At 47.3% G+C, this 25507-nt stretch overlaps 1 protein-coding gene across 1 annotated transcript in view; it reads right to left on the reverse strand.

The window, feature by feature from the left end:
• THOC2 (THO complex 2) overlaps positions 1-25507 on the reverse strand; it is a 780683-nt gene that overhangs the window by 184789 nt on the left and 570387 nt on the right. Inside the window, exons 23-26 of the mRNA XM_029607862.1 lie at positions 23842-24006; positions 23090-23368; positions 21646-21787; positions 15399-15556 (exon numbers count right to left, since the gene is read on the reverse strand). Of these exons, the coding sequence (XP_029463722.1) occupies positions 15399-15556; positions 21646-21787; positions 23090-23368; positions 23842-24006 (744 nt within the window). The remainder of the gene's footprint in view (positions 1-15398; positions 15557-21645; positions 21788-23089; positions 23369-23841; positions 24007-25507) is intronic.

The following is a 25507-nucleotide window of genomic DNA, read 5'->3' on the forward strand; positions in this document are numbered from 1 at the left end:
GACCAGACTGCTCTTTTGGATGAACCGATCTCTTCCGAGGAAATTGAAGCCGCCATTTCTTCTCTTGCCGTTGGGAAAGCACCCGGACTGGATGGATTTACATCGGACTTTTATCACGCATTCAAGAAGACCCGTACTCCCCTTTTACATGAATATTTCTCTTCTTTTCTCTCTCAAGATGTCTCGTCCTCCTCTTTTACAGAAGCTTGTATAGTAGTGCTTCCAAAGCTAGGCAGAGATGAGACACACCCAGCTAATTATAGACCAATTTCTCTTTTGAACACTGATTATAAAATATTTATCAAAATTCTTGCTACTTGACTTTCCTGGGTCATGGGCTCGCTAATTAATCATGACCAATCCGGATTTATTAAACATAGTCTCATAGCTAATACCCCCTGCCTTTTCTTCATATTCAAGAGACTGCCTTTTCTGTCCCAACTCCAGTGGTTGCCATATCCTTGGATGCAGAAAAGGCTTTTGACTGCGTTGAATGGCCCTTCTTATTTGCTACACTTCAATGGTATGGTATCAGTCCAAAATTCCTAGCCTGGATACAATATTTATATACCTCTCTCACAGCTTTTCTTTATATCAACCATCAGGCATCTCACTCTTTTCCACTACATAGGGGCACTCGTCAGGGCTGCCCTCTTTCCCCGCTATTATTTAATCTGGCTTTGGAACCATTGCTTTCCGCTATTAGACAAAATGCTTCCATAAAAGGTGTAACTATTGGCTCTGAAACCTTTAAATTATCTGCATATGCTGATGATGTTCTTCTTTTCTTACTAGACCCTTCAAGGTCACTCCCACATTTGTTTAATTTGATTTTGGCCTACTCTTCTATGTCTGGATACAAAATTAACTGGCATAAAACTGAACTCCTTCCTCTAAACCACTCAGTATCCAAAACTGACCTCTCAATATCCTATACAAAAAGTAGCACACGGATTAAAATATCATGGAATCATATTTTTTTACAGATCCCGTAGTAACGATAACCCATGGGAAATCCAATATACTTCAACAGTTACAAGACAATCCTAAAATGGTCGCCCTTGCATCTTACATGGTGGGGCAGATTGGACACCATTAAAATGGTCTTGCGCCCAAAATCACATATACTCTCTCCATGTTATCCATTTTTTTTCTACAGACTTCTATAAGCACGTAGATAAACTATTAGTTAAGTTTCTTTGGCAAAATAAAGCACCTAGAATTGCTCTTTCTAAATTGAAAGCTACCCGAAATAGTGGAGGAGTAAATTTTCCTGATTTTTACGCTTATCATCAAGTATTTATTCTACAACAAGGCTACCATTATTTCAATACTGATCTGTCGTATATAGAACAGCCTTGTCCATGTAGGCTGCAAACATCCTGCTGCAGAAAAGGTTAAAATAAAAAAACAGAAGTACACTACTTTATATCTGACCTTTTAAAAAAGACAGCCTTACATTGGAAATACTTGTAAAACCCTCTAGATCAGCATTTCTCAACCTTTTATATGCAAGACTGGCTAGCTACCTTCCTTAAATTACATGGACCAGTTGTAGCGCTGATGAGTGCAGGGAGAAGAGGAGGGGCAGTCCCCAGAAAATGAAAGAGCAGAGGGAATATACTCCCCTCCCCCACCCATATTTTAATATCTTGGGTCAGCCCTGCAGCTGATCTGTCATTTTAAGGCGACAACTAACCAGTTTAAGAAAACTGTTTTCTAAAAAGAAGTTGCTCTTTAAAAAAAAAAAAAAAAAAATGACCCCCCTCGCTTTCCAGCCAGCCAACAGTATTGTCCACAGGGAAAAAAAAAAATTCCCTCTTGCTCCCTCCCAGCAGCCACCAGCTGATCACTGAAGAAAAATACCTCCCTCTCTTTTTCCCTCCCCCCAGACAGCCATCAGTTGAATGTTATTAAGCTGGCATGAGACTCAGGCCTTGTGGTAGTCCTGTCCCTTCCTGGTTTTTGTACAGGAGGTGGAGCCTGAGAACAGAGAAGGCACCAAATCAGTCTCACACCAACTTATTAACGTTCTGCTGCAGCTCTCCCTTCCCAGAGATAGGACCTCAGGACTGGTCCCAACTGGAAAGGTGGGCAGGGCAGAGGGGGAAGATTAGGCTGTGACGCAGGATGCGGTGCAGCTTCAGGGCAGGTTGTGCTTCCTCCTCATTCTCCTGAAATCATTGGTAAAAATGCTTCCAGAGAGCAGTGCCGGTTCACAGACCAGTGGGTGAGAAAGCAGAGTTGCTTACATGTAATAGGTATTCTCACAGGACAGCAGGATGTTCGTCCTCACATATCGGTGACATCATCAGGATGGAGCCCAATCACGGAACACTTTTGTCAAAGATTCTAGAACTTTGATTGGCACCACTGAGCATGCCCAGCATGGCACCAACCCTGCATCCAGCAGGGGTCTTCCCTTCCGTCTCATGTATAGTAAAAGTACGTGCGAAAAGTAAAAACAAATCGCAAGCGTACCCAACTCCGTGGGGTGGTGGGTGGGTTTTGTGAGGACTAACATCCTACTGTCCTGTGAGAAAGCAGAGTTGCTTACCTGTAACAGGTGTTCTCACAGGACAACAGGATGTTAGTCCTCACACATGGGTGCCATTATCAGGATGGAGTCCAATCACAGAACACTTTTGTCAAAATTTCTAGAACTTTGACTGGCACCTACTGGGCAAGCCCAGCAGGGGTCCCCCTTCAGTTTTGTGTATTGTAAAAGTACGTGCAAAAAATAAAATAAATTGCAAGCGAACCCAACTCCGCGGGGGTGGCGGGCGGGTTTTGTGAGGACTAACATCCTGCTGTCCTGTGAGAACACCTGTTACAGGTAAGCAACTCTGCTTTCTCACAGGACAAGCAGGATGGTAGTTCTCACACATGGGTGAATAGCGAGCTGAGGATGCCTGAGCAAAGCACCAAATGCACCCAAAGACGTGCAACAGGCACAACAACAGGGGTGGATTTGGGAGGAGGGCATCCTGAAAACCCAGAACGGGTTGCTGGTAGGACGTTGGGTATTAAGCTGAGAATAGGTTGCGCAGGACAGACTGGCCAAAAATGGAATCTTGCCTGCCAGCCTTATCCAAGCAATAATGGGCTGCGAAGGTATGGAGAGAGCTCCAGGTCGCAGCCTAACAAATATCTATAAGTGGAACAGAACGAAGGTGTGCCACTGAAGTTGCAACGGCCCTTACAGAGTATGCTTTCACATGGACTTGTAGCAGAATGCCTGCTTGCTGGTAGCAGAAGGAGATACAGTCCGCCAGCTAGGAGGAAAGGATCTGTTTTCTTACTGGATTTCCCAATTTGATGTTGTCAAAGGAGAGAAATAATTGGGTGGATTTCCTGTGGGCTGACGTGCAGTCTAAATAAAATGCTATGGCACGTTTGCAGTCCAGGGAATTAAGAGCCCTTTCTCCTGGGTTTGAATGGGGTTTTGGGAAGAAAGTAGCTAAGATGATAGATTGATTAAGATGAAATTCTGATACTACCTTTGGTAAGAACTTAGGGTGTGTACGGAGGAGTACTCTGTCATGCAGAAATTTAGTGTAAGGCGGGTAGGTGACTAATGCCTGTAACTCACTAACTCTGCGAGCAGATGTTATAGCGAGAAGAAAAATTACTTTCCAGGTGAGATAGTGAAGATCGCAGGATTGGAGAGGCTCAAATGGAGGTTTCATGAGCTGCCCTAAGACCACGTTAAGGTCCCAAGCAGGGGCCAGAGGGCGCAAGGGAGGTTTTAGGTGGAGCAAACCTCTCATGAAGCGTGTGACTAAGGGATGTGTGGAAATCGATATACCCCCCACGCCGTTGTGGAAAGCGGCTACCGCACTGACATGCACTCTTATAGAGGAAGTTTTCAGGCCTGACTCAGATGCCAGAGATAGTCCAGAAACTTCGCGGTGGAACAAGCGAAAGCGGTCAATGGATACAGATGTGCACCAGACCGTAAACCTTTTCCACTTAGAATGATAAGAGCGTCTCGTGGAAGGCTTTCGTGAAGCTACTAGGGACTCGAGATACAGACTCTGAAAGGTTAAGGGGTCGGAGCATCAGCCTTTCAACATCCAGGCCGTCAGTGACAGGGCCGGGAGGTTGGGGTGGAGTAGCTCCTGTTGTTCTGAGTTATCAGTAGCGGGTCTGTTCCTAGGCGAACGTGCTGGCGTACTTTTATTTATTTTATTTATTTAAAAACTTTTCTATACCGTCGCTAAGTTATATACCATCGCAACGATTTACAAATAGGCACATAGACTAAGGTAAGTAAAGCAAATGTTGCTTATCTGATGTAACAGGTGTTCTCACAGGACAGCAGGATGTTAGTCCTCACAAATGGGTGACATCGAGGATGGAGCCCACCATGGAAAAACTTCTGTCAAAGTTTAACAGAACTTTGACTGGCCCCTACTGGGCATGCCCAGCAAGGCACTGACCCTGCAGCCAGCAGGGGTCTCCCTTCAGTCTGATTTTCAAAGCTACAGGCAGTGCCTAAAAAGTAAAAGGAAACGAACCCAACACCGCGGGGTGGCGGGCGGGTTTCGTGAGGACTAACATCCTGCTGTCCTGTGAGAACACCTGTTACATCAGGTAAGCAACATTTGCTTTCTCACAGGACAAGCAGGATGGTTGTCCTCACAAATGGGTGAGTACCGAGCTGAGGATGTCCTGACTTGCACCAAATGCACCCAACGGTGTGCAAGAGGCACAACAACTGGGGTGGAATTTGGGAAAGGGCATCCGCACCCCACCGGGCAGGTGGAAGGGTGTTGGTACATCAGGTTGGAAAAAGGTTACGCAAGACAGATTGGCCGAAGATGGAGTCCTGTCTTCCAGCCTTGTCCAAACAATAATGGGCTGCAAAGGTATGGAGAGAACTCCAGGTTGCAGCTTTGCAGATGTCAGGAAGCGGCACCGATCGAAGGTGTGCCACTGACGTCGCCATGGCCCTCACAGAGTGTGCTTTAACACGGTCTTGAAAAGGAATGCCAGCTTGCTCATAGCAAAAAGAAATGCAGTCCGCCAACCAGGAAGAAAGAGCCTGCTTACCCACAGGTTGTCCTAACTTGTTAGGATGGAAAGAGACGAATAATTGAGTGCTCTTCCTGTGAGAAACTGTACGGTCTAGGTAAAAAGCTAGGGCCCGTTTACAGTCTAGGGTATGCAGGGTCTACTCTCCAGAGTTGGAGTGGGGCCTGGGAAAAAAGATAGGTAGTACGATAGATTGATTGATATGAAACTCCGAAACTACCTTAGGTAAAAATTTAGGGTGAGTGCGGAGTACCGCCCGGTCCTGCAGGAGCTTAGTGTAAGGCGGATAGGTAACTAGGGCCTGTAATTCACTAATCCTGCGAGCTGAAGTAACAGCCAAAAGGAATAACACTTTCCAAGTGAGATATTTAAAGTCACAGGAGTGGAGAGGTTCGAAAGGAGGTTTCATTAGACGACCAAGAACCAGGTTAAGGTCCCAGGATGGGGCCGGAGGGCGTAAAGGTGGCTTCAAATGGAGCAAGCCTTTAAGAAAGCGTGTTACCAGGGGTTGTACTGAAATAGGATTACCCCCAATACCCTTATGGAAGGCGGCTACCACACTGACATGCATTCTGATAGAAGAGGTTTTAAGACCGGATTCAGAGAGATGCCATAAATAGTCCAAGAATTTGGAGATTGGACAGGAAAGGGGATCAAGGGACTGAGAAGTGCACCATGATGTGTACCTTTTCCATTTGTATGAATAAGACTTTCTTGTGGAAGGCTTTCGTGAAGCTATCAGGACCCGAGAAACGGAATCTGAAAGGTTAAATGGTTGAAGGACTAACCTTTCAACATCCATGCCGTCAGGGACAAGGCTTGGAGGTTGGGATGGAGGAGGCATCCGTCGTTTTGAGTGAGCAGATGCGGGTCCTTTCCCAGAGGAATGTGCCTGCGGATGGAGAGATCCTGGAGTATTGGAAACCATACTTGGCGTGGCCAGTAAGGTGCTATCAGGATCATGGTTCCTCCGTCCTGGCGTAGCTTCACGAGAGTCTTTGACACAAGAGGAAGTGGAGGGAATGCATAGAGCAGACCGGTTGTCCACTTGAGGGAGAATGCATCCCTCGGCCGAGAGTGCTGGCTCTGAATGAGAGAGCAGTAATCGTCCACTTTGTGGTTCCGAGGGGACGCAAAGAGGTCTATGCGGGGAAACCCTCACTTTCGAAACAGAGAGGTCGCTACGAGAGGGTTGAGTGACCACTCGTGTGGTTGGAAGACACGGCTCAGCTGGTCTGCCAATACATTGTCTACTCCCGGCAGGTAAGTGGCCCTGAGGTACATAGAGTGGGAGAGGGCTTCCGCCCAGATCTGCGCAGCTTCCTGACACAGAAGGAAGGAGCCTGTACCTCCCTGCTTGTTTATGTACCACATGGCCACTTGGTTGTCCGTCTGGATTAAGATTATCTGATGAAATAGATGATCTTTGAAAGTTCGGAGCGCATAGCGGATTGCTCGAAGTTCCAGGAAATTGATCTGGTGTTCGGCTTCCTCTTTGGACCATAACCCTTGGGTTTGGAAGTCGTCCACATGGGCTCCCCAACCGATGTGAGAAGCGTCGGTGGTTAGGATTACGTGCGGATCCGGTGGAAGAAAAGGTAAGCCCTGAAGGAGGTTGACCTGAGTCGTCCACCAGGTTAAGGATAGGCGCATCGCTTGTGTGACTGTGACTATGGAGGACAGAGGCTGAAAAGCTTGAATCCATTGGTGTCGTAGAGTCCATTGTGTTACTCTCATGGCTAGTCGGGTCATGGGAGTGACTTGAACCGAGGATGCCATGTGTCCTAGGAGAATGAGGAACTGGCGAGCCGTGGCAGTGTTCTGAGACTGGAGCTGGCGAGCCAGGGATATTAGGGTGTGGACCCTCTGAAGAGGAAGGTAAGCCTTTGCCTGTAAGGTGTCCAAGTCTGCCCCAATGAAGGATAAGGTTTGAGACGGGACTAAGCAAGATTTCTCGTAATTGACAAGAAACCCTAAGGAAAGGAGTGTTTGAATTGTCAATTTTAGGGAGAATTGAGCTATCTGTTGGGTGGAGGCCCTGATTAGCCAATCGTCCAGGTAGGGGTAGACGTGGACACCTTCCTTCCTTAGGAATGCTGCTACCACTACGAGACATTTGGTAAAGACTCGTGGGGCAGAAGCCAGACCGAAAGGTAGGACACGGTATTGATAATGGTCGTGGCCTACTAGAAACCGCAGATATTTGCGATGGGATTGTGTGATCGCAATGTGGGTATAAGCGTCCTTGAGGTCGAGAGAGCACAGCCAATCCCCTCTTTGTAGCAGAGGGAGCAGCGCGCCTAGGGTTACCATTTTGAACTTCTCTTTTTGAAGGTATTTGTTGAGGGCTCGAAGGTCCAAAATGGGACGTAGTCCCCCTGATTTCTTTGGTATTAGGAAGTATCTGGAATAGAATCCCTTGCCTCGCTGAGAGGGAGGAACGGGTTCTATAGCATTTGATTGCAGAAGAAGAGATACTTCCTGTTGCAATTGAGCCAAATGGGTGGATAGACTCCACGCTTGAAGAGGCGGGGAATCTGCCGGAAGAGTTATGAAGTTGAGGTGGTAACCCTGTGTGATAATTGTTAGCACCCACTGATCTGAGGTGATCTGCAACCAAGGTTGTAGAAAATGGTACAGTCGACCTCCTACAGGAATGTCTGGAAGAGGGGTTTGGCATGTGTTCCCTACAGGGGAGTCAAAGGCCAGCCGCAGGCCCAGGAGGAGGGGCTACAGTAGGCCTTTGTTTCCTAGGCTGACGCGGCTGAGGCCTAGTAGAGGATCGAGCTGGACGAGGCCTGGCCGATGGAGGGTAGTAACTGCGTGGCCGAAAGAACGATTTCTTAGAGTCCTTCTTAAGTGGTGGTTTGGAGGAAACCTCAGACGGAACAGAAGAAAGTTGTTTTAACGTCTTGTGGTGATCTTTTAATTCAGCTACAATTTGCTGAATTTGTTCTCCAAACAAATTGTCCCCTAAGCAGGGTAAATCCGCTAAACGATCCTGGACCTCTGGGCGAAGGTTGGATGACTTTAACCAAGCCCAACGTCTGGCCGAGATGGCAGTAGCTGAAACCTTTGTGGAGGCATCGAAGATGTCATAAGCCGTTCTGATCTCGTGCTTCCCCGCTTCAAACCCTTTGTTAAGAAGGGCCTGAAGCTGTGGCTGGTATTGGTCAGGTAATGTGTCAGCAAAATCTTGCATCTGTTTAAGGATGGCTCTGTTATATTGCGTCATGTAGAGTTGATATGAGGCTATGCGAGAAATCAGCATAGCTCCATGGTACACTTTCCGTCCCACACTGTCCAGGAATTTATTGTCCTTGACAGGCGGAGTGGAGGAGTGTGGCTTGAGACGCTTGGCCTTTCTTTGTGCGGACTCAACCACAACAGAGCGATGATCCAGTTGAGGCTTTTGAAAGCCTGGTGCTGACTGGACGAGGTATGTGGAGTCAGCCTTCTTGTTAACTGGTGATACAGATGAAGGAGATTCCCAGTTTTTCTTTAAGAGATCGAGAAACACCTGGTGAATGGGGATGGAAGCGATGATTTTTGGAGCGTCCAAAAATTGAAGCAGTTCCATCATCTGGTGTCTGTCATCGGTCTCAGATTGCAGCTGAAAAGGTACAATTTCGGACATCTCCTTTACAAAATTAATAAAGGAGAGATCCTCTGGAGGAGATCTTTTTCTACTCTCTGTAGGAGAAGGCGGTGATGGTAAATCTGTGTCAGAAGATGTATCATCACCCCAGGTATCATAGGGATCACTTGGGGGATGAAGCCCCGATGGACCTGGTTGAGGATCCGAAGGCATCGAAGGAAACCTTGGAGGAACCGGTGGTACAATCGGCACTGGGAACGGCATCGAGGGTTTCGGTGCTGCCGATGGAGTCGGTGCCGGTCTTGGAATCGATGGAGCCGAAGGATAAATCGGTGGAGATATACGAGAAGGCACCGATGGGACCACCCCGGAAGGGGGAATCAGGAACGGTGTTTCTCCCGCCGATGAAAATCCAGTCGGAGACGATGGCGCTGTCTGTGCTACTGGAATCATCGATGGAAGGGCATGTACAAGTGCTTCCATACGTTGTAGTAGCGGTGCCAGCGCTTCCACCAAAGGTTCGGTGGTCGGTTCCTTCCTCGGTGGCGGAGTCGGTGCCGGGGTCGATGCCGGTGGCGGTGCCGGAGACGGTGCCAATGGAGGTTGGAATCTTTGCATCGCTTTCTCGATGGCCTCCTGGACCAGCCGGTCCAGTTCAGCCCGGAGACCAGGGGTAACAATACCCGGCTCGATGGGAGAGGGAGGCTGAGGCAGAGCCGGAGGGACCACCGTAACCGGTGGGATCACGGCTCCCACACCCCGAGAGGGTGAGGGTTTCCTCGATGCCTGCGAACGAGAGGTGGACGGTGCCAAGTCTGATCGAGGCCTCTTAGTCGGTGGTTCGGCCTGTTCAGAGGTCGATGACTGTGGATCCTCGACAGGCCGAGACTTGTGCCGTCGATGGCGATGCTTGTCCTTCCGGTCTCCTCGCCCATCCGGGGAGGGGACAGGAGTCGACGGCCGAGAAGTCATCGATGGTGGCCGGTCACCGGAGGGTTGACGATGGTGGTGCAATTTCGACGGTGCCGGTTCCGATGACGTCGATGCTATCGATGGCGTTGGGGTGGGTGCATGGAAGAGGAGCCCCATCTTCTCCATACTGGCCTTGCGACCCTTAGGTGTCATTAGGGCACATTTGGTGCAAGTCAGGACATCATGCTCACTACCCAAACACAAAACACAAACCCTATGGGGGTCTGTGATTGACATAGTCCAGGTACAATCCGGACATCGACGGAACCCCGTCGCCATGGCTTAAGGCCAAATTTAGTCGCGGGCTCGGTAAGTGCCAACAGGCCTCGAGGGCCAAATTCGACAGTAGTCGAGGAAAAAAGGCAAAAAACTTACCGGTTTCCGCGAAGGTGACAAAAATTTGTCGAAGGGAGACCCCTGAGGGGCAAATTTTCTTCGGAAAGAAAAGTACCGAATTCCTGTCAGGAACGTGGTAAGGGAGCTCCTTTCACCGCGTGGCAACTGCTGCGCGGAAAAAAGAAGACTGAAGGGAGACCCCTGCTGGCTGCAGGGTCAGTGCCTTGCTGGGCATGCCCAGTAGGGGCCAGTCAAAGTTCTGTTAAACTTTGACAGAAGTTTTTCCGTGGTGGGCTCCATCCTCGATGTCACCCATTTGTGAGGACAACCATCCTGCTTGTCCTGTGAGAAATGTAGGATATCTTACATTCTAACAGGTGCCAATAAAGTTCGGTTACAATTTCATAAATAAAATCATTATTTGAGTAATGCTGGTCAAGTCCAGGTATATTATTGAGTTACTATCGCTTTGAAATATTACTTCTTAAATGTAGGATTGAGTAAATTCATTCTCATCTGCATTACCTTGTACTTTCATTCTCTACCCTCCACACTCTTTAGTGAAGGCTTTTTTAAAGAGCCATGTTTTTAGATTTTTCTTAAAGGTTTTGAGATTATTCTGTAATCTGAGTTCGGGGGGCATCGTGTTCCATAGTATGGGCCCAGCCAATGATAAAGCCCTTTCTCTCACTTGGGTTAATTTTGCTGACTTTACTGAAGGGATTGTTAGTAGTGCTTTGTTTGCTGAGCGGAGGATTGGAAACCATGCTTGGCGTGGCCAGTGAGGGGCTATCGGAATCATTGAGCCCTTGTCCCTTCGTAACTTCACGAGAGTCTTGGAGATGAGTGGAAGTGGAGGGTACGCGTAAAGGAGACCTGTGGGCCATGAGAGGGCGAATGCATCCCTCGACCGTGAGTGCCAGCTGCGAGTGAGCGAGCAGAAGTTTTCTACCTTGCAGTTGCGGATGGACGCAAAGAGGTCCAGATGTGGATAACTCCAGCGTTGAAAGTGTGTCCGCTACCATGGGGTTGAGGGACCACTCGTGCGGATGAAAGGTTCGACTCAACTCATCCGCCAGAACATTGTCCACGCCCGCCAAGTAGGTTGCCTTGAGGCACATCGCGTGGGAAAGAACCCATGCCCATATCTGTGCAGCTTCCTGATACAGTAGGTAAGAGCCCATTCCTCCTTGCTTGTTGATGTACCACATCGCCACCTGGTTGTCGGTCTGAATCAGGATGGCTTTGTTTGAGAAGCAATACTGAAAAACCCGGAGGGCACATCTGATCGCCCGAAGCTCCAAGAAATGTATCTGATGTTTGGCTTCCTGTGGAGACCAGGTTCCCTAAGTCTGCAGATCGTTGACATGAGCACCCCACCCTAGGTTGGAGGCGTCTGTTGTCAAGATAATCTGAGGCTCTGGAGCCTGAAAAGGAAGGCCTTGAAGAAGATTGGAGTATTGCATCCACCAGGACAGCGACAGGAGGAGCTGCTTGGTAACGTGGACAATGCTGGACATTGGATGATAAGCCTGAGCCCACTGGGATCGCAAGATCCACTGTGTCACTCTCATGGCCAGGCGGGCCATGGGCGTGACATGCACCGAGGATGCCATATGACCCAGCAGAATGAGGAAACGATGAGCCGTAGAGTAATCTCGAGCCTGGAGGTATTGTGCCAGGGACGTGAGAGTGTAAGCTCGATCCTGAGGGAGGAAGGCCTTTGCCTATATGGTGTTCAGTCCCTATAAAGGATAGGGTTTGAGATGGAACTAGTTTGGATTTGGCATAGTTGACTAGAAACCCGAGAGACAGAAGTGTATTGAGGGTTTGACGTAAGAATTCTAGTGCGTGGTTTGGGGGTCGGAGCCCTTATCAGCCAATCGTCGAGATAAGGGTAGACATGGACTCCTTGACTCCTGAGGTAGGCCGCGACCACTACGAGGCACTTGGTGAAAACTCAAGAAGCAGGCGCCAGGCCGAATGGCAGGACCCAGTACTGGAAGTTCCTGGGGCCGACTAGGAACCTAAGAAATCTTTGGTGAGACGGAGTGATGGTAATGTGTGCATACGAGTCCTGAAGATCTAGAGAGCAAAGCCAATCTCCTCTTTGCAGTAGAGGGTGCAAGGAACCCAGGGTTACCATTCTGAATTTTTCTCTGTGCAGATACTTGTTCAATGCACGTAGGTCCAGGATGGGACGAATGCCCCCTGATTTTTTGGGGATGAGAAAATACCAAGAATAGAACCCCTGCCCCTGCTGGGAGAGGGGCACCAGTTCTATTGCCTGGGATTCGAGGAGGACGGAAATCTCCTGCTCCAGGTGGGGAGTGCCGAGGTGGGGAGTGCTCTGGCACAGTCAGGAAGTTGAGGTGGTACCCTTGGGACACTACAGCCAGGACCCACTGGTCGGAAGTGACCGTATGCCATATGTTGGTGAAGTGGCACAGTCGAGTGCCGACTGGTAGGGACAGTAGAGGAGGTTGGCATATGCTCTCCAGCGAGGAGTCAAAACCCAGCAGCTGGGCCCGGTTGAGGGGCCGGTTGGGTTTGCCTGGACTAGCCTTTCTGGTAAGGCCTGGAAGGATGACCTCAAGCGGCAGGAGGATAATATCTCCGTGGCTTAAAAGACTGTCGTTTAGAGTCCCTTCGGAATGTCCTCTTAGAAGTGGACAGGAAATCAGAAGGTACTGAGGAAAGCTGGTGCAGCGTTTCATGGTGGTCCTTTAGCTGTGCCACTGTTTCCTGGATTTTGTAGCCAAAGAGATGATCCCCAGCGCAGGGTAGGTCTGCTAACCGGTCCTGTACCTCTGGACGTAGGTCTGAGGATTGCGGCATCGATGGTCTCGGGTCCGGCATCGGTGAAGGGCAAAGGGGCACCGACAGCATCGGTGACCTCGGTAGAAATGATCCAGAAAGCCCTGGAATCGGTTCCGGCATCGATGAACCTTCCTCGGAGGAGAGATGAATGGGTGCTGAGGGACCGATCGGTATCGGTGCTTTCCCCGGTGCCAATGGTAGAGCAGTGATGAGGACATCCAGCTTTTCGAGGAGCGGAACAAGCATCGGTGGCATCGGTTCCTGAGCTGGCACGGGAACCGGTATTGGTGTCGATGGCTTTGGCAGGCCCTGGACGGCCTGTACCACCGCCTCTTGCACCATCCGGTGCAATTCCTCATGGAACGCTGGTGCAGCTAACACCAGGTCCGGAGTAGGAGGCATGGAGGGCATTGCCAGAGGGTCCACTTGTCCCAGTGGAGTCTTCAGCTGCTGCGCCACGGAAGGCAGGGAACGACTCGATGCACCCGGTTCAGAGGAGGTTGGGAGCTCCTCAGCGCAGGCCTTCTTCTTCGGTGGTTCGAGAGACTTAGAAGCTGAAGACACCGGTGCATCTGGTGCCGACGGCATGGACTTGCGATGCCTATGTCTATGCTTCTCTCTGTGCTCGGCCTTACCTGTGTCCGACACTGAGGATGGTGACGCAGTAGACTTCGACGTCGACTGCGAGTCATCGGTATCCGACCAATGACGGGACTTCGCCGGCGCCAATGACGCGGAAGCCTGGGATGACGGGCGCTGCTTTGTGTGGAACAAAGCAGCCATTTTATCAAGCTGAGCTCGGTGGCCCTTCTGTGTCATTTGGGCGCAGTTGGTACACGAGTCTACGTCATGTGTCGGGCCCAGACAAAGTACACAGACCTGGTGAGGGTCTGTGATGGACATTGTCCTAGGACAATCAGGGCATCGATGGAAACCCATCGCCATCACTGCCGTCGAAAATTTAGGCCGGTAGCGGTCGGTGCCTGAGAGGCCTATATTGGTCCCCGCGGGAACTGACCGGAAAACGTGTAAAAACCTACCGTACGGACACGGCTATCGACGGCAAAGAAGGGAGACCCCAAGGGGGTATAAACTTTTTCAAATTGCAAAGAAATTCCTGAAGAAAAAAATTCCTGTCAGGAACTTGTGAGAGAGCTCCTAAGTCCACGTGGCAAAAGCTGCGCAGAAAAAGAGAGACTGAAGGAAGACCCCTGCTGGATGCAGGGTTGGTGCCATGTTGGGCATGCCCAGTAGGGGCCAGTCAAAGTTCTAGAAACTTTGACAAAAGTGTTCCGTGATTGGGCTCCATCCTGATGATGTCACCCATATGTGAGGACTACCATCCTGCTTGTCCTGTGAGAAACACTGCTACTGATGATACCCGTTACACTTTATTACCCAAGGAAGAGAGTAATGGCCTTTTGAGTAGAGCAGTGCTTCTCAGTGTGCCACAGCTGAATCTTTGCTGTACATTGGGTGTGGCAGCCCTGGCTTGAGGCTCTCTTCCTTCCCCCCCACCCAAGTCATGATCCTTTTACCTCTCCCTCTGACTGAAAAGAGGAAAGCAAACCACATCTGCCTCCTTGTCCAATTTCATTTTGAACACAAGGTCCTACAATTTTCTGAAGCCACCAGCATCACATATACCAATACTGGACCAAGGACAGCATAAGAGGCAACTGATATAAATAAGAGCCTCTTTCCTCCTGCTGGCCAGAAGGCAAGGAGAAGAGGATGGGGGGAGGGAACAGCTGAGAGAGATTGATAGAGAGGACCATACATCTAGAAGGGATCTCGAAAGAAAGAATAACATGAGTGGGTAGGGTAATAGTGAAAGAGAAGCATACACATTGGGGATGGGGGGTGAGAATGAGGAAAACATGGGGCAGGGGAGGGAAAAAAACCCTCAAGGGAGAAGGGAGAAAAAGAGGAATGAATGGGTTATGGATAAGAGAATCATGTGAAATTTGGTTCAATGTGATGCAAGGATTAAGCAAATTCACAAGTGTGCTGTGGAATAAAAAAGGCCGAGAAGCACTGGGCCCCAGGAGACAAAGATTCAAATTTTGCTTCTCCCACTGTCTTGTCTTGACACTTGGGAAAGTCACTTTATTTCCCCTTGTCTCAGATGGCCACTTAGACTTAAGTTTTCAGAAAGGAGTTCTTGAACCTGCATGTAATTTGTTTAGGGTGCTTTAAAAAAGCAAAAATAATTAATCATAGATTTCTGCAAACATCTTTCATACACAAATAGTAACTGGTAAAGTACAGTAGTATTGTAGTATGTATAGAAAAGCAATGACTACCATATTTTTAATCATTCAAAGGAGTGATACCACTGAACAATTTTAATATTTTGTATTTCTATAGTGCTGTTTAAGACAAATTTCATGGATACAAGATTCCTGCCCTGAAAGTTGTACAACTGAAGCTTTAACACAAAAGCAGATTGTGACTTGCCTTAGGAAAGGTCACACAGAGTAAGGGCGATTGATCTGGAACTTCATATTAGGTCTCACAACTTTGTCCTCTAACCCTTTGGCTATTTCACCAGCCCAATGAATACAAAAATATTCCAGTTTGTTCTCACAGCACAAATGGTAGACAGGTACACTTTATGCAATGAACTACTCACTCTATCGTAGCAGAGAAGAGTGGAAAAATTAGGAGTTTTGTGTTGATGGACTAACTCAACAAACCGAGCACAGTAAATGGCATCAATGGCTGAAAAAATGCAGCGAGGAAATATGCACAACTGTAGAAATTTCGTGATTGTCTCATTTTTGGTAGACTCTTGAAAGAAAAAAAGAGAGCAAAATTAAGATCAGAAAAAGTCTGCTGGAAGTTCTGCCAATTAAGATTGCACACTTGGACATTACAAGAGACAGGGCATTCTCAACTGCTGGACCACTTTCTTTGGAACTCCTTTACCTGATCAAATAAGACTTATCGAGTCTGATGATTTGTTCAAGAAGGCATTAAAAACATATTTGCTTGGACAAGCCTACAGCCATGTCCAACAAGTTTAGTGAATTCTATTTGAAATAGTCTCTAATAGACTTCTATGACCAGGCTTTATGCTTTCATTTGGCATGTACAGTCTTACTGATGTTATCTTTGTTTCATACAGTGGCATGTAACAACTTTTCTATTGTTATCAGTTATGAATTGTCAGCTTTCATATTGGAAGCAATACATTGCTGCAGCAGCAACCAATTATTCAGTTTGATATCTAAGCAGAAAGAATTCAAGTTATGTCTTTTTCATAACATATTGTAATTTTTAAGCTGTGTTCTTGTGATGAGGGTGGACTATAAATTTTAATAAATTCAAATTCAAAAATTCTAAATTGCTATAGCAATGTAATTATAAAATTTTATTCACACCAAGTAATACAATCAGCAAATAAATGGAGAGATTACTTACCTGATAATCTCGTTTTCCTTAGTGTAGGCAGATGGACTCATTACAAATGGGTATAGTGTGCTCGTGCTAGCAGTTGGAGACGGATCTGACGTCAGCACGTGGTACATATACCCCTGCAGGAAGTGCAGGCGCTCAGTAATCTTCCTTGCAAAAGCTTCATGGATATATGTGTGACTGACCAGTTGATTACCCAAACATGATTAACCTGACCGATTGATAGTAGCTGGAGACCGCCAGTGCTCTCAACCAGGAGGCGTCGACACCCGGCAGGGTGGATGCACTATGTAAGAAAACATGGCTTACCTTGAATCTGTGAATTCCCATGTATATCGGCAGCTAGGCGGGATGCTGAGTCCATCTGCCTACACTAAGGAAAACGAGATTATCAGGTAAGTAATCTCTCCATTTCCTAGCGTGTAGCAGATGGACTCATTACAAATGGGATGTACAAAAGCTACTCCCGGACTGGGTGGGAGGCTGCCCGAGGTCCGTTTAGGATTGTCCTTGCAAATGCTGTGTCCTCCCTGGCCTGGACGTCCAGACAGTAAAATCTGGAGAAGGTATGGAGGGAGGACCACGTTGCCGGTCTGCATATCTCTGCAGGCGACAGCATCCTAGTTTCTGCCCAGGAGGCTGCTTGCGCTCTGGTAGAGTGAGCCTTGACCCGTAGAGGTGGTGGTTTTCCCGCTTCTACATAGGCCGCCTTGATAACTTCCTTGATCCAGTGAGCAATAGTCGCCCGTGAGGCCGCTTCTCCTTGCCTCTTCCCGCTGTGAAGGACGAACAGGTGGTCCGTCTTTCGTACTGCTTCCGACATTTCCAGGTATCTGGACAGCAGCCTGCCGATGTCGAGATGGCGCAGTATTCGACCTTCTTCCGACTTCTTCAAACCTTCCGTGGTTGGCAAGGATATGGTTTGGTTGAGATGGAAGTGCGAGACTACTTTGGGTAAGAAGGAAGGAACCGTGCGAAGGTGTATAGCCCCTGGGTTGATCCTGAGAAACTGATCGCGGCAGGACAGTGCTTGTAGCTCTGAGATGCGGCGTGCTGAACACACGGCCAGCAAGAAAACCATCTTCAAGGTTAACAAACGGAGGGACAGGCCTCAGAGGGGTCTGAAGGCAGGTCCCGCTAGGAATTCCAAAACTAGGTTGAGGTTCCACAGGGGCACTGGCCACTTCAGTGGCGGGCGAATGTGTTTGACTCCTTTCAGGAAACGTGAAATGTCTGGGTGTGTGACAATGCTGTTGCCGTCACTCCGGGGACCGTAGCAGGATAGCGCTGCCATCTGAACCTTGATTGAATTGAGGGACAGACCCTTCTGGAGCCCATCTTGCAGGAAATCCAAAATGATGGGGATTTTAGCGGCATGTGGATTGGTGCTGCGAGTTTCGTACCAGGCTTCAAATACTCTCCAGATCCTTATATAAGTTAGTGATGTGGAGAACTTGCGTGCACAGAAGAGTGTATCTATTACCGGCCCCGAGTATCCCCTTTTCTTCAGTCTAGCCCTCTCAATGGCCAGACCGTAAGAGAGAATTGAGCTGGATTCTCGTGGAGGATAGGACCTTGTCGCAGCAGGTCCCTGTGAGGAGGCAGGGGTAGAGGATCCCCTGCCAGTAGTCTTCTCATGTCTGCGTACCAGGGTCTTCTTGGCCAGTCCGGGGCCACCAGAAGAACTAGGCCTCTGTGCCGCTGAATCTTGTGTATAATGGCACCCAGCAGGGGCCATGGGGGAAAGGCATATAGTAGGATCTCCTGAGGCCATGGTTCTACCAGGGCGTCGATCCCCTGGGATAGAGGATCTCGCCTGCGACTGAAATATCTGGGTACTTGAGCGTTGGACCTGCCGCTAGTAGGTCCATGCCCGGCGTCCCCCACTGATCCGTGATCATCTGGAAGGCCGTGGACGACAGCTGCCATTCCCCCGGGTTTAGGCTTTCTCTGCTGAGGAAGTCTGCCGTGGCATTGTCCTTCCCGGCGATGTGGACGGCGGAGATGTCCTGGAGATTTGCTTCCACCCAAGCCATCAGGGGGGCTATTTTTAAGGATACCTGTCGGCTTCTGGTTCCGCCCTGTCGGTTGATGTATGCCACTGTGGTGGCATTGTCCGACATCACTCTGACTGCTCTGTTGCAAAGTCTGTGGACAAATCGCAGGCATGCTAACCTGACTGCCCGTGCCTCTAGTCGGTTGATGTTCCACCCCGACTCTTCTCTGTTCCACCGCCCTTGGGCGGTTAGTTCTTCGCAGTGTGCTCCCCAGCCACTCAGGCTGGCATCTGTAGTGAGCAGGGTCCAGGTTGGAGTGGACATTTTTGACCCCTGGCTCATTTGGCCGGGCTGCAGCCACCACCGTAACTGATACCATACTCTGGCCGGTAGAGGTAGGTGCACGGTGTAGTTCTGTAATCGTGGGATCCACCGAGATAGAAGGGCGCGTTGTAACGGTCTCATATGAACCCGCGCCCATGGTACCACTTCCAGAGTGGAGGCCATTAGGCCAAGGACCTGTAGGTAATCCCAAGCTGCGGGCCGGGTGGCGCTCAGCAAAGTCTGCAAACGATTCCGGAGTTTCAATTTCCTCTTGGAGGTCAGGCTGACTTTGTCTCCCTGGGTGTCAAATCGGGCTCCGAGGTATTCCAGCGACTGCGAAGGCTGTAGGGAACTCTTGTTTGTGTTGACTACCCATCCTAGGCTTTCCAGAAGAGATGTAACTCTGTTGGTTGCCCGGTGGCTCTCCTCCGGCGACTTTGCCCTGATCAGCCAATCGTCTAGGTAGGGATGGACGAGAATTCCTTCCTTCCTGAGTGACGCCGCCACCACTACTATTACCTTGGTAAAGGTCCGTGGCGTGGTGGCTAACCCGAAGGGTGGAGCCCGGAACTGAAAGTGTTGTCCCAGGACGTTGAAGCGTAAGTAGCACTGATGATCCCGATGAATTGGGATATGCAAGTAAGCTTCTGACAGATCCAGGGATGTGAGATACTCCCCTGGCTGTATGGCTCTTCGGACTGACCGCAGAGTTTCCATGCAAAATCCTGGGACCCTTAAGTGCCGGTTGACCGACTTGAGGTCCAGGATGGGTCTGAAGGTGTCCCCCTTCTTGGGCACGATGAAATAAATGGAGTAATGCCCAGAATTTATCCCCCATGCAGGCACTGGGATTATGGCTTTTAGGGACAGGAGCCTTCCCAAGGTAGCTTCCAGCGCCGCCCACTTGAGGGGCGGACAAGGAGATTCCACAAACTTGTCCGGAGGGAGGTGAAGGAAGTCCAGGTAATACCCTTCCCGGATAATGGCGAGGACCCACTGGTCCGAAGTAATCTCGACCCACCTGTGGTAGAATAGGGTTAGCCTGCCCCTATGGCTTCTTCCCCCAGATGGGTCGGCTGATTCTCATTGTGGGGTGCGGCTGGGACCCGAACCCGAGCCGGTTCCCCGCTTGCTGTGCCTGGTCCGAAAGGACTGGTTCCTGGTCTGAGAACGAGGTGCTTGGTAGCGAGTCCTGTAAGAGTTGAAGCGTTGAGAGCTTCTACCTCTGGATGGCCTAGGAAAAGGGCGCTGGTGCCTCCTTGACTTGTCTTCTGGTAGACGGGGAAATGGAGAGGCGCCCCATTTGTTAGCCAGTTTCTCGAGGTCGCTGCCGAACAGGAGGGATCCCTTAAAGGGCATTCTTGCAAGGCGCGTCTTTGGAGGAGGAGTCAGCTGACCAATTTCGTAGCCAGAGCTGTCTCCTGGCTGCCACTGAGGATGACACTCCCTTGGCTGCCGCACGGACTAGGTCGGAGGCAGCGTCAGTGAGGAACGAGAGGGCTGATTCCATTTCTTCTCCCGGGGTGTTGTTCCTGGCTTGTGATAAACAGGAACGCGTCACCACGGTGCAGCAGGTCGCAATTCGTAGGGACATGGCTGCCACCTCAAAGGCTTGTTTCAGAATGGCGTCCATGGGCTCTCATACACTCCATCGCGTCTGTTATCTCCATGCGCTTTGTAATATGCGCGAAGATGTGCGCCTAGCAACGTGCGCCTAGCAACTATCAATGTGCGCCCAATTATTTTCGGGCGCCTAACATACGCGCCCGTCGCCTGTGCGCCGAGTCCGGTCTGAGCGCTAGGGCGAGACGGCGAACCAGGGCAGATGGTGACGGCGAGCAGGCAGGCAAAATGGCGACCTCCTAGGCGGGCTGCCACGCAGGCAGAACCCGCTAATCCTCGCTTCCTCGGAGACCAGCAAAGTAAAGATGTACGTCTTACCTGATCTTCGGCGCTTCCCGGCTCCGACCTGGGCGGTGTCCGGCTGCGGGGGGAGAGGGTGATTACCGTCACCGCCGCGCTCAAGGAAGTGCACCCACTGCCTCTAGGCCGTGCCCGAACTCGTCTCGCCCGGGGGCCGAGTCCTCACCGCGAACGGATCGGGACCGAGGCTGCCTCAATGCCGCGCCCGAGCCTTTCTCACTCGGGGGCTAGGTCCCTGCCGCGAGTCGGCCACCAGACCGATGCTCTTACCTCCGAGGGACCACGGAAATCACCTCGGGAAACTCAACTGGGGGAGGGACCCGATGGTATCACCGCAGGAGTGCGGGGCTCGTCTTCAGGTAGGACTTTTATGAATTTAGTCATTAGAATTTGGAAAAACGCTCAGCGAGCGTGAGGTAGCTCCAAACTGGTTTGGAGATGGAAATTACAGAGTGCCTGCACTTCCTGCAGGGGTATATGTACCACGTGCTGACGTCAGATCCGTCTCCAACTGCTAGCACGAGCACACTATACCCATTTGTAATGAGTCCATCTGCTACATGTTAGGAAATCTATATTATACATTAGAGTATAAGACCAATTTTGCCTAGTTCTACATGCAGATTCACAATGTTACTGTAGCTGCTTGTCAGCCTATTGGCTTCAAAGCTGTAGTGAATCATACAATGATTAAAGGCTAATATAATAGTTCAAGTATCACTTCAAATCTTTCATTATTCCTAATCAAATTTTGATTTCAGTTGTGATTGCTCTAACAGTATATACAAATCTCTAATATAACAAAGCCTTGTTAAATAAATTAATATGGGAGACCATTCATCAAGGTAACATTTTCAAGTCTCATCATACTTAAGACTCCATGATCACAGCTCGATTTAGCAAAAAACCCCAAAAAACTGGAACCACCAAATTTACTGCAACTTCTAGTTATCTGCAGGCTGGAAAAGGATGTCAAGATTCTCAGTATGAGCAGAGACGAATGTTTGGCAAACAGAAATCAGCCATAATTTGGGCACACAGGTGGCTTTCCTAATACTATGCACCTTGTAAGGTTGAAAATTACTTTGATTTTAATTTACTGTACTTGTACAAGATTAATGATTAAACAGCCTTGTTTTGTAACAGAAAATTAGCAGCAGAAAAGCAAGAACCAGAAGCAGCAGCTCCAAAGTGTGTCTGCTCCAGTTCTACACTCACTTGCCAGAAGCCAAGTGTCCTTCTCCAGTTTCATTCTCTGCAGAACTCGCCCTACATGCTCCATCTGCTTCTTCTCCTCTTCCTGAAGTTTGTCCTGAAGGGCCGTGCAACGCTCTCTCTCCTTTTTCTTTTTGTTTGGCGGCTAAGAATTCAAACACAAATCCATTTTACTATTGTCCTGCGATGTCAAGGCAAGCGTATTTGATATTTCTCCAAACAGTAAACTATTTATACTACTGCAAACACTAGGTTTAAACAAACATTACTGGGACCAAACCTTTGTCCTTTCTTTAGCATTTCAGAACTAGGTACCATAGCTTATGCTGATACATAAAAATACTGTCTTTGGATTAGGATTAGCAAATGAAACAAAAATCCCTGTGCAGTAGGTAAGCTGCTTTTGCTTTTCTCAGTCATAAACAAAGCATTTCTTGATTAAAGTCAGCAATGTGTTAAGCTTTGTTTTCCCTTTGTAAGCTAAATATTCACCTATATGAATAAAGCAGGTTTTTGTTTTGCAATCACATACACCAGTCATGTTTCTACAAATTATACATATCAGGTCATCTCCAGTCAAAAATGTTTTTAAATTTATGTAGCCATCTTATTTTTACTGTAGTTTAAGTTTTATTGATGAGTTTTGTTATTATGACATGTTTTAATTTGCTATAATCCACATAGTTGAGCTGGTCTGCTATACAAGAATAGTATTTTAAATAAATAAACAAAAAAACAAACAAATAATGGCTGTGTCATCTTTCAAATGAACTATGAAACTAACTGTTCAACACTTTGTATGCAATTATACCCTGGGTGGAAAATAACCAGGCTCCATGTCAACCAGGTGCCTAAAATTTGGCATCTAATACCTGCTGCTGGGTGAAGAAACCTGAACTGGGGCCAGGGAGAAGTAGGAGCATTACAGGGGCTGGAAAGAACAGTGACTGCTAAAGGTTGGAAGAACAGCTGTCACTGGGGTAGGGAGGAACAGTCCCAGCCCTGGGCCTGAAGAAACAGCAGCAACCAAGGCAGGGAGGAGTAGCATGTTTCCAAGCATGAAAGAACAGCAGCCATCAAAGGTGGGGAGAAGGAACCAGAAAGAGCAGGAGCTACCAGAGCACAGTAACAGTGGCTGAGGATGGGCTGCGTCCAGTAGAGGCTGCTGCAGTGGGGAGCGGTCTGTAGAAGAAAAAGAAATGCAAGAACCTGAATGGAGGGGAGGGAAAAAAGTTAAAAGGGGAAGCACAGCAAAAGGGAAAAAAAATAAAAATCTTCCCCCGGCTCCTAAATTTTCTAAAATATTTTCTGTCCCTAATCACATGACACAATGACATCATCATCAAAAGGGTTTAACTTTTTAAATAACTGCTTGAAAATCTGTATTTAGTGACAATATATAAAACTAATCAAAAGTACAATTTCAATTAGGTTGAAAGATACATACCATCTCTATATTATCATCAATGGCTTTCATTTGGATTTTGAGCTTATTGACTTCTCTGTTATAGCTATCTTGTGGAACATGAAGGTCGTACATGGTCAAGGACCAGAAGGTAGCATAGAATTGTGGACTGATGTCATCCCAAACCTTGGGAGGATGCAGTGAGATCACAGCTTCATGGACAGGAGCCATGACCATCTCACACGATGTGATGTACTTGTGGACCTTATGCTGCTGCTGCTTGCTTCCCTTTTCAGCCTTTTTGAGCTCATCATATTTAGACTGCAGATTTAAATACATGTAGATTTAAGCAGCATATCATGCCTCATATAATACTACATCATGTCAATATATCACGAGTGCATGGATTAGTGTACTAATCTTATCCCTTTTATTAAGATTCTAGTAAAATCAGAAGCTCTTTTGGCTATGGCAACCCTGTATTTAATTGGCTACACAAAAGAAATTATTTTAAAGAGATTACAATGAGCTGTAATTTACAAGAAAGGACTCCAGGAACTACAAAATCTTATTCTGCTTAGCTTTTATTTTTTTAAACAATTTGTGACTTTTCCAGTATTAAAAGTCACCAATCTAGTGATAGTATAAAAAAAGAAAAATGTAGTCTCTGTTTAATATAAAAGTTTTAATTTTTACTGGAGGTAAACCCCAGATGTAAGCTATAAATCTTGTCTCATACTGTTAGAAATTAAGTATGCAATAAGTAATTGTAAATGCAGAACGTTTCTACTCACTGAAATATGATGTGCATACATAGGCCTTGACAAGAAAAACGCAGCATCATGGGGGGTATGAAATTCATTACAGAGAATATCTATTGAAGGCACTCGCTTAATATAATCTTCTGTGCTTAGATTGGATGCCAAAAACCCACCAAACTGCACCAGCGTGTCATGACACTAAATAAGAAAGAACAAAAAATTAGTCATTCATATTATTCTTTGGTACATTACATTACAGTGATGGCATAAAGGGGTGGAATGTAATCTATAATTCACTTGCATGTTTGGTTAACTTCTTTTCCTATAATTGGTCATTTTATTTTGACCTGATAAAAAGTGTAGTTCCAAAAAAGCTAGTGAAGAAATACATTATATACACGTCATTATTTGTTTTATATCAAATCTCACAAATCCCTCACACACACACACACATAACCCTTCCAAAAACAATATCACTGCATAGCCCTGTGTCTCTGTTATTTTGGAGAGACATACCAGAGTACTTCTCAACTGGAACATGCATTATATAATACCATATGTTAAGCACAGCTACTTCTCTGATTTAATTTTCTTACATGTTCATTTTCTAAACAAATGTTCTCTGTTGTGTCATTGCACATCATGAAGATCTATTCCAAAGTTCACAATAAACAAACCACAACAGCGCTGGTTCTTCCTGAGGAAGCCCATAACATGCTTTTGTAGAGGAGTTTGTCTACTTATGAGGAGGGTGTCCATTCATCGTTTACCTTTAGAACTGTTGGAGCTTGTTCACTGATCATCTTTGGACCTGTTTATTGTAAACTTTGCAATAGATCTTCATGATGTGCAATGGCACAACAGAGAACATTTGTTTAGAAAATGTACGTGTAAGAAAATAAGCACAGCTACTTCTCTGATTTAACATATGGTATTATATAAGGTGTGTTCCAGTTGAGAAGTATGTCTCTCCAAAATAACAAAGAGTCACAGGGCCATGCAGTGATATTGTTTTAGAATGGTATATGTATCTGTGTGTAATTTGTAAGATATTTGATGTAAAACAAACTGAAGCATTCTCTACTTGTAAGAAAAGGCAACAGACAGGTTTTTATAAAATTCAATAGAGTTAATCAAATTTGTTTTGAAAATATTGTAATAAAGTTTTAACTGATTTAATATTTCTTGAGGGGGGATTGGTTTTATTTTGTAGGTATAAACATATATATATATGGATATATATAATCTATCTAAATATCTATAATTCTATTTATATATCTATATAGACACTATCGTATTGCATATCCACAGTGCAATAGATAAAACTTCAAAAATATTTTATTAAATCTTTACAAATATACTGCACATGCTGTTAGACCATCACCCCTTAAAAATCACATGCCACACTTACCACTCATACTACATCCAGCATTAAAAATCAATATACCCACACCTCATAAATTCATCAATATTATTTCAGTACATTATACTTAATTTTTAATATTGTACTTAATCGAGGAACACATCTGTTATTGACACTATAAATTGACATCATAGCGTTTCCCAATTATGCTCACTTGGGTTGGTGACATGTTAAACCACATGTTGCCTCTTCCAAAAGGACACAGCAAAGACAGAGCACCACCTGCTAGAGTCGGTGGCAGCACGTTGCCAAAAAGCAATCACAGAGTGTGTGATG

This window comes from Rhinatrema bivittatum, chromosome 6 (assembly GCF_901001135.1).
Source record: "Rhinatrema bivittatum chromosome 6, aRhiBiv1.1, whole genome shotgun sequence".
In the NCBI taxonomy this organism is placed as follows: domain Eukaryota; kingdom Metazoa; phylum Chordata; class Amphibia; order Gymnophiona; family Rhinatrematidae; genus Rhinatrema; species Rhinatrema bivittatum.